The sequence below is a fragment of the Chiloscyllium punctatum genome, chromosome 44, assembly GCF_047496795.1.
Source record: "Chiloscyllium punctatum isolate Juve2018m chromosome 44, sChiPun1.3, whole genome shotgun sequence".
NCBI classification, from domain to species: domain Eukaryota; kingdom Metazoa; phylum Chordata; class Chondrichthyes; order Orectolobiformes; family Hemiscylliidae; genus Chiloscyllium; species Chiloscyllium punctatum.
Genome location: NC_092782.1, coordinates 39,635,970 through 39,654,870, shown reverse-complemented (window position 1 = coordinate 39,654,870; position 18,901 = coordinate 39,635,970). Strand labels below are relative to the sequence as shown.

General features: G+C 38.1%; 1 protein-coding gene across 1 annotated transcript in view; it reads right to left on the bottom strand.

Annotated features, from left to right (window-relative positions):
- lhfpl3 (LHFPL tetraspan subfamily member 3) overlaps positions 1–6,259 on the bottom strand; it is a 309,308-nt gene extending 303,049 nt beyond the window's left edge. Inside the window, exon 1 of the mRNA XM_072562708.1 lies at positions 5,430–6,259. Within this exon, the coding sequence (XP_072418809.1) occupies positions 5,430–5,832 (403 nt within the window). The 5' untranslated portion in view covers positions 5,833–6,259. The remainder of the gene's footprint in view (positions 1–5,429) is intronic.
- Between the last annotated feature and the right edge of the window lie 12,642 nt (positions 6,260–18,901).

Here is an 18,901-nt window from a genome sequence, read left to right as displayed (position 1 = left end):
CATCCTCCTCCAGGATGGTGGCTCTAATTGGGGAATGATTTTTCATAATAAACAATGCAACCTTATTGGCAAACACTGCCAACTCCAGCCATCATAAACTAGAGGTATATCGTTCTTCTTTTCAGTTTGGAGGTTTATTTCAATAGATACCAACACTGTGAGTAATCAACACCAACGGTAGACCGCAGCCAACAATTTTCTGCTTGAGCTATTACAAGTGCTCATAAGCAAATCATTTGACAAATTGCCCAAGCTATAGGGTTACAGCAGTACTAATATTTTAAAGAGACAAACTTCAAGTGAGAGTCAACCTTCACAGTTTATAATATCAACAGTACGTGAGACCAAATAAAACTAGCAGTTGTTTATGCAAGATTTCTTCTCTTGGTTTTCTCGTTAGAAAAGGATTTATTTTCACCATGAAATAAAAAAAAACAGATCCTCTTCCTTTTTCAAAATGCTTGTTTGTGCCCTTAACAAGAGACTTGAGATGTTTGTGTTTAGTTGAGAGGGAAGCCAATCAGCCTGGAATCCTGCAATGCTAATTATTTTAGAAGAATTTAAAATTTAAAGACTTGTTTCCAAAAGCTTTGGTTCAGCTGGCTTCTAGTGAAAGTGGCAAGAGTTATTCTTTTTTTTAAATTTAGCTCCTTCTTGGCACTTGCCTCACCTACACTATGGCAAGTTGCCACAATAAATTTCCACGTCCCCAGCTAAGTCAGTTGTTCTACTGGAGGCTGTAAGCAGCACAGACATCTGTCAATAAATCGCAAACACTCCTCCTCAGCTGGGCTGCAACCACGTAGACCTTCAGAATTCTGATTAATTAATTGACCTATTTCCTTGACAACCTATCACCAATGAAAATATATTTCAAACATTTTTCAGGCTTAGAATTATTCATACTTTTCCCATGATTTTGACATTGTTTTCTATTTTCTCTCTACTGATCAGTTTGCTAATTGCTTTACTTTATCGTTATATTTATCTTGTACTCTAAGCTTTATTGTTCAGAGCACTGAGTTTAGGAGTTGAGAGGTCATGTTGCGGCTGTATAGGACATTGATTAGGCCACTTTTGGAATATTGCATGCAATTCTGGTCTCCTTCCTATGTTGTGAAACATAAAAGAGTTCAGAAAAGATTTACAAAGATATTGCCAGAGTTGGATGATTTACACTATAGGGAGAGGTTGAATAAGCTGGGGCTGTTTTCCCTGGTGCATCAGAGGCTGAGGGGTGACCTTATAGAGGTTTATAAAATCATGAGGGGCATGGTTAGGATAAATAGACAAGGTCTTTTCCCTGGGGTAGGGGAGTCCAGAACTAGAGGGCATAGGTTTAGGGTGAAAGGGGAAAGATATAAAAGGAACCTAAGGGGCAATGTTTTCACACAGAGGGTGGTGTGTGTATGAAATGAGCTGCCAGATGAAGTGGGGGAAACTGGTAAAATTACAGCATTTAAAAGGCATCTGGATGGGTATATGAATAGGAAGGGTTTGGAAGGATATGGGCCAAGTGCTGGCAAATGGGAGTAGATTAGGTTTGGATTAACTGGTAAGCATGAACGAGTTGGACTGAAGGTTATGTTTCCATGCTGTACATCTCTATGACTCTATAACTCCCGTTAGTTTTACATTTAAGAAAGTCTCTTTTACCCCTTTATTTGCCACATCACTTCATTTGTTGGTCAATCAATTTCCCTCCTCCTCAACATTTCCCCAGTAATTGATTAATTTGTAATCTCATTCCTTTCTGATACTGCATTATGACTGGAGCTCTTGTTTTTCTCCTCATGTCATCAAAATGTAGCCTCTTTAAGGTGAGAGACTTTGATCTCAATCTGCTCTTTCTCCAGAAACATACAGAATTATCCCTATAACTTATTTATATTTTCTAAACGTTCTGGAGACAACAAATGTGTCTCCATTATGTATAGAGTCAATCAGCTTTGCCATTTTCAAGTCAAAAAGTGTGGCACTGGAAAAGCACAGCAGGTTAGACAGCATCTGATGAGCAGGAGAGTTCACATTTTGGGCATAAGCCTTTCATCAGGGATGACATTCTGTTATATTTTATGCTGCTTATCTGCTAACTGGTTATTGGTTTGGTATTCAGCCTATCTTCATACAAAAGTCAACACAGGAGTAGAAGACCGTTATAATATTGTTGAGATTGTCATGAACAGCTCTCAGTAGATGATAGAAAATGTACAACAGTAAATCTCTATGCAATCAGGTATGGATGACTTAATCAGTTGCAGCTCACAATGCAACAGCCGGTATCTTCAAGACCATGTGCAAAGGATCTCAAAGAATGAAAGAGACAAGTGAAGACTAATTTACTCTCAAACTAGGTGACTGATACTTTTGAGACCTTGAAAAGCAACTTATATGAGTGAGAGATTGGAACTTACTCTGTGACAGACATCTGGTGACAGAGTCAGTTAGTTTCACAATACTCCATGGCACTTCTGATGATTAACTAAATGGCTTGGTGATTGATGAGACATTATGGGGTTAACCTGTCTTTTGACTCCTGATATGCCTGAGTGATTGATTGAGCATTCATCTCCTTCCATCAGCAACCTTCCATTCCTGATGTTCGTATTAAACTACAAAAAAGATATCTGGCTTCTGCTTGATGGAAGGACTTTCGAACATAGTATCTTGCAAAATGGATATTCAATGGAATGGTTGAAAACCTTCAATTTTTATTTTAATGGATAAGGCATCTAAATATTTGTGCTGCAAAAAAGTATAAGATTTATATTAATAACTATAATGATGTTATTGCCAAATTCAAATAGTAATATTAAAAGAATCACACAATTACATTGCTTAAAATTCCAAACAGCATCATGACTTTAATTTTCCACAAGACATTAATTTGAAAGATTTTGTTATTAGTTAGTGAATGCTGCTGAAGTGATCTCATTGCCTCCAGTAATAATCTGACCTAGCTGCTTTCTTGTATATCTTTACATATTTAACATAAATCATCTGCAACCTGTAAACAGGATCAATCAAAGCAGACTGCAGTTGAAACAAAGGCAATCAACTAAGCTTTAGTCTCATTCATATGATGCCTCCCATACACAAGATAATACTGAGTGGTGTCTGATATGTAGATGAAACAAACAGAATACATTGCTCCAGATTATTCAGAACAGACATGCTTGCTTGATTGCATTTTCAGGATCAATCTATAAAACAATGTCCTTTTGAGTCAACAGAAACAATGAGAATTTATCCCTGCTTTTTATTTCATATGCAATATAATGCTTTTTAGAATCTTGTACAGTACATTTTTCCTAATGTAACTATTTCATGTGGTTGAAATTGATGACAATAAAATTAATTGACACAGAAGTCAGATTAGGTTAAAAAGGTTCCTTAAAGTTAATAGAAACAGAAATCATTTGCAATAGCACGTATATTTTGATTTAATTTTCATTGCATTATTACAATGATTAGAATTCCTTTTGTTACAAGAATGCTGACAACCTTACAAAGAAATAAACAGAACAAGCATTCAGTAAATATCTGGCATATTGAAGCACAAAATATTGGATAAAATAAAACTATTTCTATACATTCATACCAAGTAACATATTTGTGATAATAAATGTAGCAAAATTTAATTCAGGTAGATTTTTGATTACATCAATATTTACCCTAGAATTATATTAAGTTATTTATAACACACGCTTTGTTTGGTGTAGTTTAATCTTCACTGTCACCATAAAGCAACCACAATCCTATAATGTAGACCTGGGAATACATTATTTGCTAATATCTATGAACCTTTTACTTAATTATCATCACACACAAGAATAAACATGAGATGTGACTTTGTACTCTTTTCAAAAGTGTTTGTGATCGTATTGTGCACGTGGTATCATGGACTAAATAGGGGTCTGTTGGCATTTAGTAATCTCCAAACAAGGTTCACCAATACACAAGTAATGTACCGTGGACACCAGAAATTTGAAATAAAAATGGAAATGATGCAAATACTTATTAGGTCTGGCAGCATACACGGAATGAGAAACGAAATTAATGCTTTAGGTTGATGATCATTCGTCAAACGTTCTGATGTCTGACAAAATTGTCACCGCTCTAACTTGGCTTCTCTCGGAATTGCTGCCTCCCGAGCTGACTGAGAATTGGCAACATTTTCCGTTTTTATTTCACAAATCATGAGTTGAGATAATGTTACTTGTAGATTTCAATTTTAAAAAAACGTGTAAATTGAATTAGATAGTGGATTATTTATTTCAATATCTGCCCCCAAAACAAAGTGAAGTTAGTATATAAAACTATGGCAATGAATTAAAGCACACATTTAAATTCCAATACCGACCATTCCATTGAAAATCTAGTAACAACGAATTATCGTGTAATATACATTTTCGCTTTCCATTCGGATTACATTATTCTTGGACAGTTGCATCTGAGCTATACGAATATATTTCAAAAAGCAAAGGTGAAAGGGTTGAACATTGGCTTGAAATCGAATCATTTCCCAATCTAATGCACTGTTTGGAAACCTGCTCCTGGAATGGCTGGACCTATAGTCAACTCTGCTGCTTAAAGCTTTTTCACACATCACTACACTGCAGCCACGTTTCCAAAGCTGCTATAACTTTATATAAATCAAGTTCTCACAGAAAGTCTAGCACTTATGGGTTCCCACTACACAGCAGTTACATGCGATTGTCCGAATCTTATCCTGAAAATCCTAACTGGGCAATAACTCAACTGATCAAAAATGTACATTATATCTAGTGTCTGCGCGGATGAGTTGGATTGGAAGGTCTGTTTCCGTTCTGTATGACTCTTTGACTATGACTAAACAAGCACCATTATTTCCGTTGCAAATACTCAGAACAAGTTACCCAAAATGAACAAGGCGGGCAAAAATCTAACTGGTCCCTAACTGGTTGCTTCAGTGATGCGTGATAGATGGTTACCAAGGTGAGGGAGACAGACAACTCCAAATGACGAAGTGATATGTATTAACCGTCGAAAACACATTTATCTTTTCCAGAATAACATAGATAAGTGCCTTGACAACTATTATTTTAAACACGTATTCTCGTGATCCCTGAGGTGAGCTTTGCCTGCTACACTTCAAACGGATTCTTCTGTTGAAGGTGGACAGCCAGGTCTCAGAACACTCCCCTCACCTCACCTACCTCTGAACCAGATACCATCAAAATCTGACCTGCAGAGATTAGCTCAGACAAACACTGACTACACAATCATTGACTTCGAGAGGACCGTTCTGCTATCGCTGTAGAGAGGTGCGGTTGACAGACCAAGTTGATACTTAAACATACGTCGAGATGCTAACTATTTATTTTAAGGTGTGGGCGGTAGGTGGGGGAATGGGGGAGGGAATATGTGCTCTCCCCACGTTGACTCACCAGATGCAAGTTGCACCCAGCCGCAGATTTTGTAGACGGTGGCCGTGTTACAGAAGAAGAAGAGGACAAAGCAGGCGATGCAGCCCATGATGAGCGCCATGGACATCGCGATGAAGAAAGAGGCGGCTTTGAAAGCTCCGGACGCAATGGTGGAGAAGTCAGTGAAGCTGCCGCGACAGGTCAGCTCCCGGGAAAGCCCGTTGCCGATGCAGTAATGGAAAAGCCCAAAGTAGCCGGCTTGTGGGGTGTCTACCCCATCTCCAATCCAGTAAGGCTGGATGAAGCACACCACGTTCACGATCGCAAAACAAATGGTGAAAATAGCCCAGAGTACACCGATCGCTCTTGAGTTCCTCACGTAATTGGTGTGGTAAATTTTAGCCGCCTCCTGAGCTGGCAACATTGCTAGTGCTGAAAATCTTACCCTTATCCCGCGAAAAAAAAATTAGTTTCTTGCTATCAAACGATGCTTGATTTTCTGGGTCACACTGGACCTTGCGTAAATAATCAGTCAACTCGCCAGAGGTGGTCTTCAGGCTTCATCCCCCAAAAATACCTTCCGATGCACAATAATATTCGCCGAGTCCTGTTCCCAATTTGACATTCTGCCTTTATTTCTGGAGTTAGGGTTCCGAGCTGTGACTCTTACCTCTCCATCAGACGGATTTTCTTCCCCTCCCACAAGGTGCACAGCCTATGTGCAAAGTGCGTTGATCAGCGACGCATTGCTCACGTTGGCAGTTCCTCAGTCCAGGCTCTGGTGCTAAAGGATTATTGGAGGATGGCAGAGCTGGTTTGCGAGCTGCAAAGCCCCTTCCACCAAAGACGGTCTGAGACGGTACCCCAAACAGACCACAAGCACGAATTGCCAAGCGCGCTGTATGTTGGGACACGTAGTTTTTAACAATCTGAAATAAGGCGATGACTGTAAGTCATTGTAAATTAATATATACATACTACAAAAAATGAACCGTTGCCAGTGGTTCAGCGTACAGATGCTTTGATCGCATTTCTCAATTCCAATTCAGTTCTAAACACTGATGAGTTTGGCAACGGTTTTCTGAATGATCACCTGTACTCACACACATCCAGACAATCTACGCTATATGCATGGCTTTTTGCCATATCTCATGGCCTCCAAAGGCATCACAGCCTGCAAAACATACTCTTAATCACTTGCTACAAGAAATTATATCACTGCATTTCACTGGAAGATACTAACTTGCAATTATATAGCACCCTCCTATTGTAAAGAAATGTCCCTAGGTACTTCACAAGGGTATTATTTGATCACGCTCCTGTGAGAGATTTGGGAAATTAAAATAATATGAAAGATATGACATAAATGCAAATTATTGTTGTATCACAGAAATTGACACCAAACTGGAGAGAAACATATTAGGATTGGTGATCAAATGCTCAATCAAATAACTAAGTTTTAAGGAATGACCTCAAGGTGGAAAGTGGATGGACAGGCAGAGAGGTTTAGGCAGAAAATCCGAGAGTTTCAATTGTCAAAGGTAAGCCAAAGAAAATCTTGGATATGAAAGAAGCCAGAGTTGAAGAAATACACAGAACTCAAGGTTGTAGAACCAAAAGAAGCTAAAGACAATAATTAATTACTTCTCCATGGCCATTCAAATTCTCTCCCTAAACCTCTCAGTCTATCTTTCTCCTTTTCCTTCTTCGTGACATTCTTTAAAAGCTACCTGTTAAATTAAGCTTTTGACTGTGGAAAAGGATATGGAAGATATAGACTGTAGGGAAATAGATGGTGACATCTTGCAAAATGTCCAGATTATAGAGAAGGAAGTTCTGGATGTCTTGAAACGGGTAAAGGTGGATAAATCCCCAGGACCTGATCAGGTGTACCCTGGAACTCTGTGGGAATCTGGAGAAGTGATTGCTGGGCCTCTTAATGAGATATTGTGACCAATGGGTTGCCACAAGGATCGGTGCTGGGTCCTCTACTTTTTGTCTACTTTTCATAAATGATTTGGATATGACCGTAAGAGGTATGGTTAGTAAGTTTGCAGATGACACCAAAATTGGAGGTGTAGTGGACAGCGAAGAGGGTTACCTCAGATTACAACAGGATCTTGACCAGATGGGCCAATGGGCTGAGAAGTGGCACATGGAGTTTAATTCAGATAAATGCGAGGTGCTGCATTTTAGGAAAGCAAATCTTAGCAGGTCTTATACACTTAATGGAAGGGTCCTAGGGAGTGTTGCTAAACAAAGAGACCTTGGAGTGCAGGTTCATAGTTCCTTGAAAGTGGAGCTGCAGGTAGATGGGATAGTGATGAAGGAGTTTGGTGTGTTTTCCTTTATTGGACAGAGTATTGAGTACAGGAGTTAGGAGGTCATGTTGCAGCTGTACAGGACATTGGTTAGGCCACTGTTGGAATATTGCGTGCAATCCTGGTCTCCTTCCTATCGGAAAGATGTTGTGAAACTTGAAAGGGTTCAGAAAAGATTTCCAAGGATGTTGCCAGGGTTGAGCTATAGGGAGAGGCTGAACAGGCTGGGGCTGTTTTTCCTGGAGCGTCGGAGGCTGAGGAGTGACCTTATAGAGGTTTACAAAATTATGAGGGGCATGGACAGGGTAAATAGGAAAAGTCTTTTCCCTGGAGTGGGGGAATCCAGAACTAGAGGGCATAGGTTTAGGATGAGAGGGGAAAGATATAAAAGAGACCTACGGGGCAACTTTTTCATGCAGAGGGTAGTACGTATATAGAATGAGCTGCCAGAGGAAGTGGTGGAGGCTGGTACAGTTGCAACATTTAAGGGGCATTTGGATGGGCATATGAATAGGAAGGGTTTGGAGGGATATGGGCCGAGTGCTGGCAGGTGGGACTAGATTGGGTTGGGATAACTGGTCGGCATGGACGGGTTGGACTGAAGGGTTTGTTTCCATGCTGTACATCTCTATGACTATGACCAATGATTTGATTTGGTGTCGAGTTTTGTTTTAGTAAATTCCAGTGAAGTGACTTGGGTAGTATTAATAAAGGTCCAATTCAAATTCAAATGATTGTATTTGTATGCATAACTATTGGCTGCATAACTCATTCAAACATTTCTCCTTGTTTAAGTGTACTGATATTGTGGGAGGAGGCTGACAATAGAGAAGGAGCATGAAAGCTTCTCATCATGGGTATTGAATGAGTCATGGATTCCTAGTGAGGAGTAGAAGCACTTGATCTTCCAACTGAAATGACACTTAGAAAAATCCAGTTCAGGAAATGAGAAACACACACTACATTTCCATCAAGAGAAACCCCAAGGATGCAAATATCACTGGGAGACACATATGTGGAATGGAAATATTGATTAACTGTTCCTTCTTTGTTAGCTGATAATTTGTTGGCCAGAGAAACATGTAATGGTTAGTTTACAGAAGCTGGCAAATGCATGATTTGATCATAGAGAAGTGGGGTAGGCTCATGTTGCATTTACAGGGCTGTGTTTAACTATAATCTAATCAGTTTTTATTACAACAATTTGCATCTGTCAGATCTACTGCCTCCCCATCCTCTTTACTGAGTAATGCATAGTCTAGCCTTCCAGTCTTTGCAACTGCATAGGTTCCCTCTTCTCATGGCAAAATACTGCAGAGCACAGTAGATGCAAATTATACTGCATTCATTCTTGGATAGGACTCTGTCTAATTCTTCCAGACATTAAAAACTACAGCACGTTGATAACATATTCTGTTGGAATTCAAATTATGTTATGAGACCCAAAATATTCTCTTTCCATGTTGAAATAGTGGCTGCAGAGTGATTTTAATACATATGGCAGCAAGAGATATTCCTAGTCCTCTTAGCAGCCATTTATCCACTCATCCTGCTTCTTTGAAAGGTTGTTGGGACCATTAGCTGTTGTACTGTTACACGATAACTTGCAGCTAGATAATTACTTGACTATCAGATCTAAAAATAAAGTGTTTGGTTTGCTAAAGCTCTCCAAGTTAACATTATATGTTTGGAAAACACAACAAATTACTATATCTAAAGAATTTTTATTACTTGTTTTGTTCAGAATTGTCTTATGCTGTAAATACATGAGATAGGTGAATAAGAAGCATATTTAGGAATAGTCAAAGTCAAAATTGAAGGTCATGACAGAGGATGCAATACATTAGTGTCTTCAAGGACAATACATTTTGCTGACAACATTAAATGCATTATGGGAAATACAGTAGTTTCAATGTCAATCCAGTAAATGATTGAACATGTATGCCCAAGTGTTATGAAGATCAGACCATACAGTAGGATGGGAAGCAGATAAGCTGTGACTCAAAATTAAAATCAAATATATTGTGCAAGTGGATAGGGGAGACTGCTACAAAGTGCCAAGTGGGTTCAACATACATTACACCTCATATGCAATTTGTATCATGCTGATGTTATAATCTGTGAATTTAGTGCATGAGATCAGGCTGTGTTTAATGCACTTATATGAAATAATTAAATAAAATATCTTATGAATTTCTCAAATTTCACCTGAGGTCTACCACTACCTAACAGATCATCAATATAAAATTAGTTTTCATGACTGCTGCATTGGTTTAGCTTGCCTTTGTATAATCCTTAAAACAAGTTTGTTATCATTAGAGTGATCATTTTTGGCAGTAATTTACTTCTGTACTCAGTATTATTTAGTTTTGTATGTATATCTGTATTAAGCCTGACATTAGTAGTAAGGAAAATAATGAAGTCCATTATAAAAGATTTAATAGCGGAGTACTTAGACAACAGTGACAGGATTGGAAAGGGTCAGCATGGACTTATAAAAGGGAAAATTATTATCAGAATGGTGATAGATTGGGAAAGGAGGAGGTGCAGTGAGACCTTGGTGTCCTTGTAAACCAGTCATTGAAAGTAAGCATGCATGAGCAGCAGATGTCGAAGGAAGGAAAATGGTCTGTTGGCCTTTGTAGCAAGAAAATTCAAGCACAGAAGCAGGGATGTCTTGCTGCAATTGTATGGCGCATTGGTGAAACCACACCTGTGCAGTTTGGTCTCCTTATCTGGGGAAGAATGTTCAGGCTGTGGCAGAAATGGAACAAAGGTTTACCAGACTGATTCCAGGGATTACAGGACTGACATATTAAGAGAGACTGGATCAGTTAGGAGTATAATCACTGGAATGTAGAAGAATGAAGTGGAATCTCATAGAAATCTATTAAGTTCTAACTGGACTAAACAGGGAAAATGCAGGAAGAATGTTCCTTTTGCACAGGGGTCACAATCTAAAGATTCATAAAAACAGAAGAACTTAAAGTAGGAATATGCAATTCAGCCCCTTGATCCTGCTCTACTATTTAATACAATCATGGCTGATCTCATTACGGCCTTAATTCCACTTTCCTGTCAGCTCCCTACAACTTTTTAACCAGTTAGTGATTAAAAATCTAAATAAATTTCTAAATTTATTGAATGTCCTGATATCCACTGTACTGTGGGGTAGTGAATTTGCAGATTTATGAACCTTAGAGAGAAGTAATTCTTCCTCATTTCCTCATTTCTATTTTAAATCTATAATCCCTTAGACTAAAACTCTGACTTCTCATTTTAGGTTCACCTACAAAGTAGTAGTTCCAACTACTTTGTCAAATCCTCTATAGCATTTTATATACCTCAATTAGATCTCTTCATCCTTCTAAACTTTAGCAATAAGGCATGGGGAAATTAGGACTGAGATGAGGAAAAAAATATTTGCCCAGAAAGTGGTGAAACTGTGGAACTCTCTACCACAGAAAGGAGTTGAGACCAACACACTGAATATGTTTCGGAAGGAGTCAAATACAGTTCTTACGACTAAAGGGTTCAAAGGATATAGGCGAAAGTGGGAACAGCATACTGAGTTGGATGATCAGCCATAATCATATTGAATGGAGAAGCATGCTTGAGGGCTGAATGGCCTATTCCTATTCCTGACTTTCTATGTTTCTACTAGAATGTTAATTCATATTTTTTTAATTAGAGTTCCCTGCAGAGCTTTCAAAGGTACCTACAACCCAAGCTCAGCTGACCAAGTCGCTAGACCATGAACTTCTTTAGGTTAAAGCATTGCTCTGTGCAAATTAGTTAAGGACAATGATTTTATGAGAATAAAAAATTATGATATTATGATACACCATATTGAATGCACATTTAAATTAAAATTCAAAGACTCATGCTTTCAAAATGTCTGACTGCTCCCTGTGTATAGTTAAAGGACTGTGTTTACTACCACTGCTTCACTGAAAAAATGAGTGAACCTTGGCATCCATCAGATAAACCAGTTTGCATTGTGATGGTACAGTGAAATACATACATGCCAATTCTCTTTCTGAGCAGATCTTTGAACTGTTATGTCTGAGGGCATTGTTTGGCCCACGAGTATTATGCCTAACAACTTCAGTGCATCAAAGGAGAAAAGGTTATTTTCATGCTTTGCATTCTATCTGCCTGAGAGTCTAGCAGTTCACCATTCACTTTTGTCAATCTGTTCAATGTAATAGCATTATATTTAAAGGTGAGTATACTTACCTTGGCACTCATTACATTTTTGGCATTTTCTCTAAACTAATGTGCTGGTCTTATATTTCAAAGAAGATGAATTTCTATCACTACACCTCTGCAGCAATAGTCTCTGATGATTTATTTGACAATTTTGAGATTCTTCAAAGCCCTAATTGAACACATTTAGTATCCCATGTTCTTGTACTAGTACTCACCTTTAATGATGACCATCAGGCCTTTAAAACCTTTTGGATTTTGTGGGTGCTACTTCCAGAAATACTCTGAAGTAGAGAATCAACATTATAAACACTAGCGTCCTCTATGTCAGCATTGGCATGATTACACTATGGCTAACGTAAACCTGAGTATACCAACTTTGCAAAAGATCTGAATCCAGTATTTTTGAATTTATATCAATAATAAGGCAGGAAAAGACCATGGCATGAACAGTTGTGAAATTCTGAAAATGCGATTGCATTGATGGCAAAGATAAATTAAAAGTTCTGTTTGTATTTACAGAATATATTTATATACATATTTATGAAAAAAATGCCAGATCTACATTATAATTTATATTTCTAAGCACATTTTTGATTATAATTAAAATGGATTTATCTCAATTGTACTATATCCAATATAATGCTTTTAATGATGACAAGTGTTTCACAAAACAAATGTTTTAACATTACAGTGACTGTAACCTGAGCAAATGGTTGTATATTTCACCAAACTGTGCAGATTACCATGTAGAAGATATACATAATGTAATGATCCCAGAAGCTTCTTACAGCACCATCATAAATGTGATGAATACTTCATCCTTTGTAGTTTCTTTTATTAATAATGGAATTTTTAATGTCAAATTTAAATAGATTCTGTTTACTTCAAATGCCTCAAACTATGGTTAAAGTAAACCCAGAAGCTTAGTTAATTTTACATGCTGACTTGACTTTATAAAGCATATATTTATTGTGAATACTGCTTTATGTGGAATATCTTGATTCAGTGCTTTGTGGAATTACAATTACTTAGACAGTTGGAGATGCTGTTATCTTCACAAGGAGATGAGGAAGTCTTCATTTTTCTTGAGGTCATGGAATAGGACTTTCATATTTTGAATTGGTGCAAATTTCCACTCTTATTGTGCAGGCCACGTGGTTAGCCAGGTTAAATGTGGGGTTATGGGGATAGGTGGGAGCTGGCTCTGAGTGGGATGCTCTTCAGAGAGCTGGTGTGGACTTGATGGAACCAATGGCCTCTTTCCATACGTAAAGAGTCTATGATTGTGTCCTGAATAATGTAACAGTAATTTGGAAGCCTGTATAGTTTTAGATTATGTTCAATATCATCTACTTTAAAATTTCTGGGTCTATCAGCACATCTTTTTAACATCTCTTCAGCCGGTCTGTCTCTTTAACAGATCTTAAGTTTCATCACTCGTTCTCCTTGCTGGGCAAGTTTAAACCATGAAGATATGTTTAAAATTTGTATTGTTCATGTAGCTGCTTATTAGTTCAAGAAACATGTACAGTTCTGGTTTATAGCCTTCTCTTTTACTCAAGCAGTACAAGTTTTCATGAATCATTTGACTTTATAGTTGATTTGGGGTAAATAGAAAGTTGTAAAAAGCAAGGAATTAAATAGCTTTTCATGAACTGAGTCTGCATTAGATTAAAATGATTTTTACACTTATCGGTAGCACATTAACAGGTAAGTGCTGCTTTAGTCTTTGCAATTTCCATAAACTAGAAAAAGCACAATTTAAGCGCAACTAAACAGACATTGGATGGTCATACAATAAACAGTCATATATTGAGCCACTAATCATAAACTTAATAATATAAAAGCTGAAGTAAAATTGGCTTTGTCACCTGCATAATGCTGATTCTCTAAGGTAAATGTGGGCAACACAATTGTACACTAGCACATACCCATTATGCACACCACATTGGTTTTAACATACAAAAAAAAGGCTGTGTTGAAAATTAATATGAACGGCAAGGTAAGTACTGTTTGTGACATTTTTCATCTCATGGAACTAGCTGTCATTATTACAATGTGAGCCAATATCAAGAGCCACTCAGCTGGCATGTCAGAAGTCACATGAAACCAGCTTATAGTCCAACAGGTTTATTTTAAATCAAAAGCTTTCAGAGTGCTGTTCCTTTGTCAGGTGAGGTCACCCTGTTGGAGTAGAACTTGGTCTCATGTGACTTCTGACTTTGTCCACTCCAATCCAACACCAGTACCTCCACATCACAGTTCAAATGGATATAGATGTTCCTCATATGTCCTCATGATGTCTATTTGTTTACAAACATTGTGTGGCAGCTGCAGAGTGGCACATACTGCGTGCCACCTATTGAAACAATGAGCTTGAAGGTATACAGTGGGTTGGCAGATTTTATAGAATCTTCTCCATGAATATGCAATCAATAACATATACAGCTTTACTATGAACTACTTTGGCAATTGTTGCATCTATTCCAGCATAACAATTACATTATCACATCCTCCTACCAAACTTAGCAGCAAGAAATTAATGTGTCAGGATACTGTTTATAGACATGCTTATCATCAGAAAATAAGTTCCAGTAAAGTAACTTGCAATCGGTAGAAAAAAGTAAGCTACTGAATATGTATCATCTGTCTGTCCAGAGAGTTTACTGCTGCTAAAATGTTTCATGGAATTAGGAGCAACAAAACTCCTAGGTTTCCAGAGGAGTTCCTAGAGGAGTATCTCATCTGAGATACCATGTACAGCTTTGGTTTTTGTACTTAAGGAAGAATGTACTTGCCAGGGAAGGATGATTCACTAATCTGAATCCTCATCTGAAGGAATTGTTCTATGAAGAAAAATTGAAAAGATTAAACATATTGTTCCTAAAGTTGAGAAGAACAAAAACCTTGGCTTTGAGGTGAAAATAATCATGATCTTACTGAATGTCTGAACAAGCTTATTCTGTTGACTTATATTCCTATTTCTTATGATTTCATGTCAGAAACTCTGCTCTCCAGGTTCACCTAATTTTACTGTAATGCCATGAATCATTTTAGAAGAAAATAACAAATCCCTATCAGATGGAATCAAGGTTAAAATTAATACCTAGAGATGAATTGCTAACTCTTGTCACCCCAAGCAGGAATTTAATTGAACTGCTACACAATTATCCCTGAATCAGTCTTTAATAACAAATGAGTTTTAGTTTTTCTATTAAGACCCCAGATAAATTTCAAATTTCAGGTATTTTATGTTCTTGATAACTGCTATGTTTAATTTCACAAGATATTGCTCCTTACCAGAGTTGTCTTCAACTGAACCTATAGTTCTATCACTTAATTATGCAAAAATTACTTTTTTGCTTTCATGTAGCAATATGTAGAAGTAAACATGGTGAGGGTAAATATGTACTAAGAAAACAGAAATCCTTAATTCCTTCTTTTATTTATAAAGAAACTGGGGCTTTACCTTCCAACGTAAATCTCTGTTGTTTGTCATGTAGATAAATGTTCTGAAGGAAAATGTAGGTGGTCTGATTATTAAGTTTGTGAATGACACCAAAATTGATGGATTTGCAGATAGTGAGAAAGATTGTCAAAGGGTACAGTGGGTATAGATAGATTGCAAATTTGGGCAGAGAAATGGCAGATGGAGTTTAATCCAGACAAGTGAGGTGCTGCATTTTGGAAGATCAAATTCAGGTATAAATTATACAATAAATTGCAGAACTGTTAGGATCATTGACATACTGAGAGATCTGGACATTTAGGTCCACACATCACTGAAAGTGGCAACACAGTTGGATAAGGTGGTCAAGAATGCATACAGCATACTTGCCTTCATTGGCCAGGGCATCAAATATAAAACTAGAGAAAGTGAGGACTGCAGATGCTGGAACTCAGAGTCAAGAGTGTGGTGCTGGAAAATGACAGCAGGTCAGGCAGCATCCGAGGAGCAGGAGAAGGGCCCTCCTGATGAAGGGCTTATGCCTGAAATGTCGATTCTCCTGCTCCTCGGATGCTGCCTGACCTTCTGTGCTTTTCCAGCATCACACTCTTGACACTGACATCAAATATAAAAGTTGGCAAGTTATGTTTCAGCTGTATAAAACTTTAGTTAGGCCATACAGGTCGTTCTCTTATAAGGTGTGTTTCGTCAACAAGGTTTGTCTGTAACCTGATTGGTGAATTAGGAAATGATCTTTTTAAAATGTGAGCTCCCATTGACTATTATGTGATTCCATTTCTGGTCACTCTAGATATTTACTTCATGTCAAGTAAAAGAGGTTGGATAACGGGGCAAATCTTTTTCTGACCTTGTCAATGTTTTTGATTAGATTAGATTAGATTAGATTAAATTACTTACAGTGTGGAAACAGGTGCTTTGGCTCAACAAGTCCACACCAATCCTCGGAAGAGCAACCCACCCAGACCCATTCCCCTACATTTACCCCTTCACCTAACACTACGGGCAATTTAGCATGGCCAATTCACCTAACCTGCACATTTTTTTGGACTGTGGGAAGAAACCGGAGCACCTGGAGAAAACCCATACAGACACAGGGAGAATGTACAAACTCCACACAGAGAGTTGCCTGAGACGGGAATTGAACCGTCCGAGGCAGGAAATTATTGCAAGAGAAAAGATTAGGGCAGCACGGTGGCACAGTGGTTAGCACTGCTGCCTCACAGCGCCAGAGACCCGGGTTCAATTCCTGCCTCAGGCGACTGACTGTGTGGAGTTTGCACATTCTCCCGTGTCTGCGTGGGTTTCCTCCGGGTGCTCTGGTTTCCTCCCACAGTCCAAAGATGTGCAGGTCAGGTGAATTGGCCATGCTAAATTGCCCGTAGTATTAGGTAAGGGGTAAATGTAGGGGTATGGGTGGGCTGCACTTTGGCGGGTCTGTGTGGACTTGTTGGGCCGAAGGGCCTGTTTCCATACTGTAATGTAATCTAATCTAATTTGAATTTCAAGATTCTCCCTATTCTGGACAATGCATCAAGCCACCCTCCCACCATTGGTGAGGTTTCTGAAAACATCAAAGTGCTACTTTTACCTCTCTCATTTAACCCACGGACCAGGGCGCAATAGCAGCCTTTAGAGCTTATTATTTAAAGCGCACATTCAGGAAGCTGATTGCAGCTACTGAGGGGAATAATGCAGACAGTGTTAACATTAAGGCTATTGACATCATTGTGGAGGCTTTGGATAATGTCAGTAAGGACATGCAGTTTGGTGGAAGCTTCTCCCAGATTTTCTTCATGATTTTAAAGCCGTTTAACTGTTCAAGGATCAAAGAACATTGTGTCGCTCTTGCATAGCAAGTTGGATTTGAAGAAGTGGAGACTGATCTACAAAACTTGTTGCTGTAGGGGAACTTGAAGCTGGAGATGAAAGCGATGAAGCCCAGGATGCAACACCATGAAAGTTTTCCAGTTCTCTTTTGTCTTCTATCCTGAGGGAAGTTGAGAAGCAGCCACGGCTCTTAGAAGACAATGCCTAAAATGCAGAATGCAGCAGGATAGCAGTTCGTGGCATAAAGTTTTATCTGGCACCCTATGGACAGTTAGTTTATGAAAGAAGAAAGGTAGCAAAGCAGCAAAAATTAGATGCCTTTTTTTAAGCCAAACCCCAAGAAATACTCTGAGGATAATGAACCACAGCCATCCACTTCTAGACTAAATATTTTCTTTCATTGTAACCCTGCATCCAAAACTGCATCTGAAAGTAACAATGATGCTGATGATGATCCTCAGTCCTTGTCTTAATATAGTACTGTAACTCAGCAAACTCAGAAACCTCTTAAAGTGTTAAATGTTTTGTATTATTTTATTAAAATATATGATTTTAACATTTACTCAGACTGTGCTATCATTTGTGTTCGGCTAACTACTCTTTTCGTCTTGATCTTTACAGATATTTTTGGTGGCTCGCCCCAACCCTGTTTTTCCCAAAGGCTCTGTTATTTCTATTGTGTGATTTTCTATAACACAAGATTGCACAAGAATGCAACTACCGTGGTGTAACAGAACAGACTGTATTTGGAATATTGTATGCAGTTCTGATTGCCACACCACTAGAATGATGTGGATGCTTTAGAGAGGTTGCAGAGAAGGTTTACCAGGAGGTTGCCTGGTCTGGAGGGATTGAATTATGAGGAGACATTAGATAAACTTGAATTGTTTTCACCAGAAAGGCGGAGGTGGAGGAGTGAACTGATGGAGATCTACAAAATTATGAGTGGCATAGATGGTGTGGATAGTCAGAAACATTTTCCCAGGGTGGAAAGGACAACTACAAGAGTCAGACAACATCAACAGGTTAATTTGAAATCACAAGCTTTAGGAGATTGATATTTTGTGAAACCTTGTGGCTTCACCCATGTACTTTAAATGAATAAAGATGTCTCTATATTTCTCGGAGAATTAGTGATCCAGCTCATTCTCATTGTCTGGTATTATGATTTTTAGTTGTCATAAAATTTGTTTAATTTCAGAAATTGCTTTAATTTCAACAATATTATGGATCTAATTTTCAAAACGTATGTTTTAAGTTGAATTCATGATTTAGCAATTGTCTAAGAGCTCACCCACTCCTGCATTATGCATTGTATAACGATTAAAAGATTATTGTCATATATCGTCACCTGGTATTTTATAATTGTCAATGTCCCTGCTTTTTGGTACAGTACAGATAATAAGTAAGGATAAATAAATACATTGAAGATAATTGGAAGCATTGCTCTTCAACAGCATCACCGAATGTTTCGCCGCAGGGGACTGCAACCTCATTCTGCCACAAAATAGAAAACCTAGGAATTCAGATCTTTTGTTAACATCTGTTGCATGTGGCCTTGCCGCTAAAAGCTAGTGCTAACTGAATGAAAATGATATACAGTAAATATTTCATAATATTAAGAAAAAAAAGATAGGGAAGCATGAGGGAAAAAGGGAAAGGAA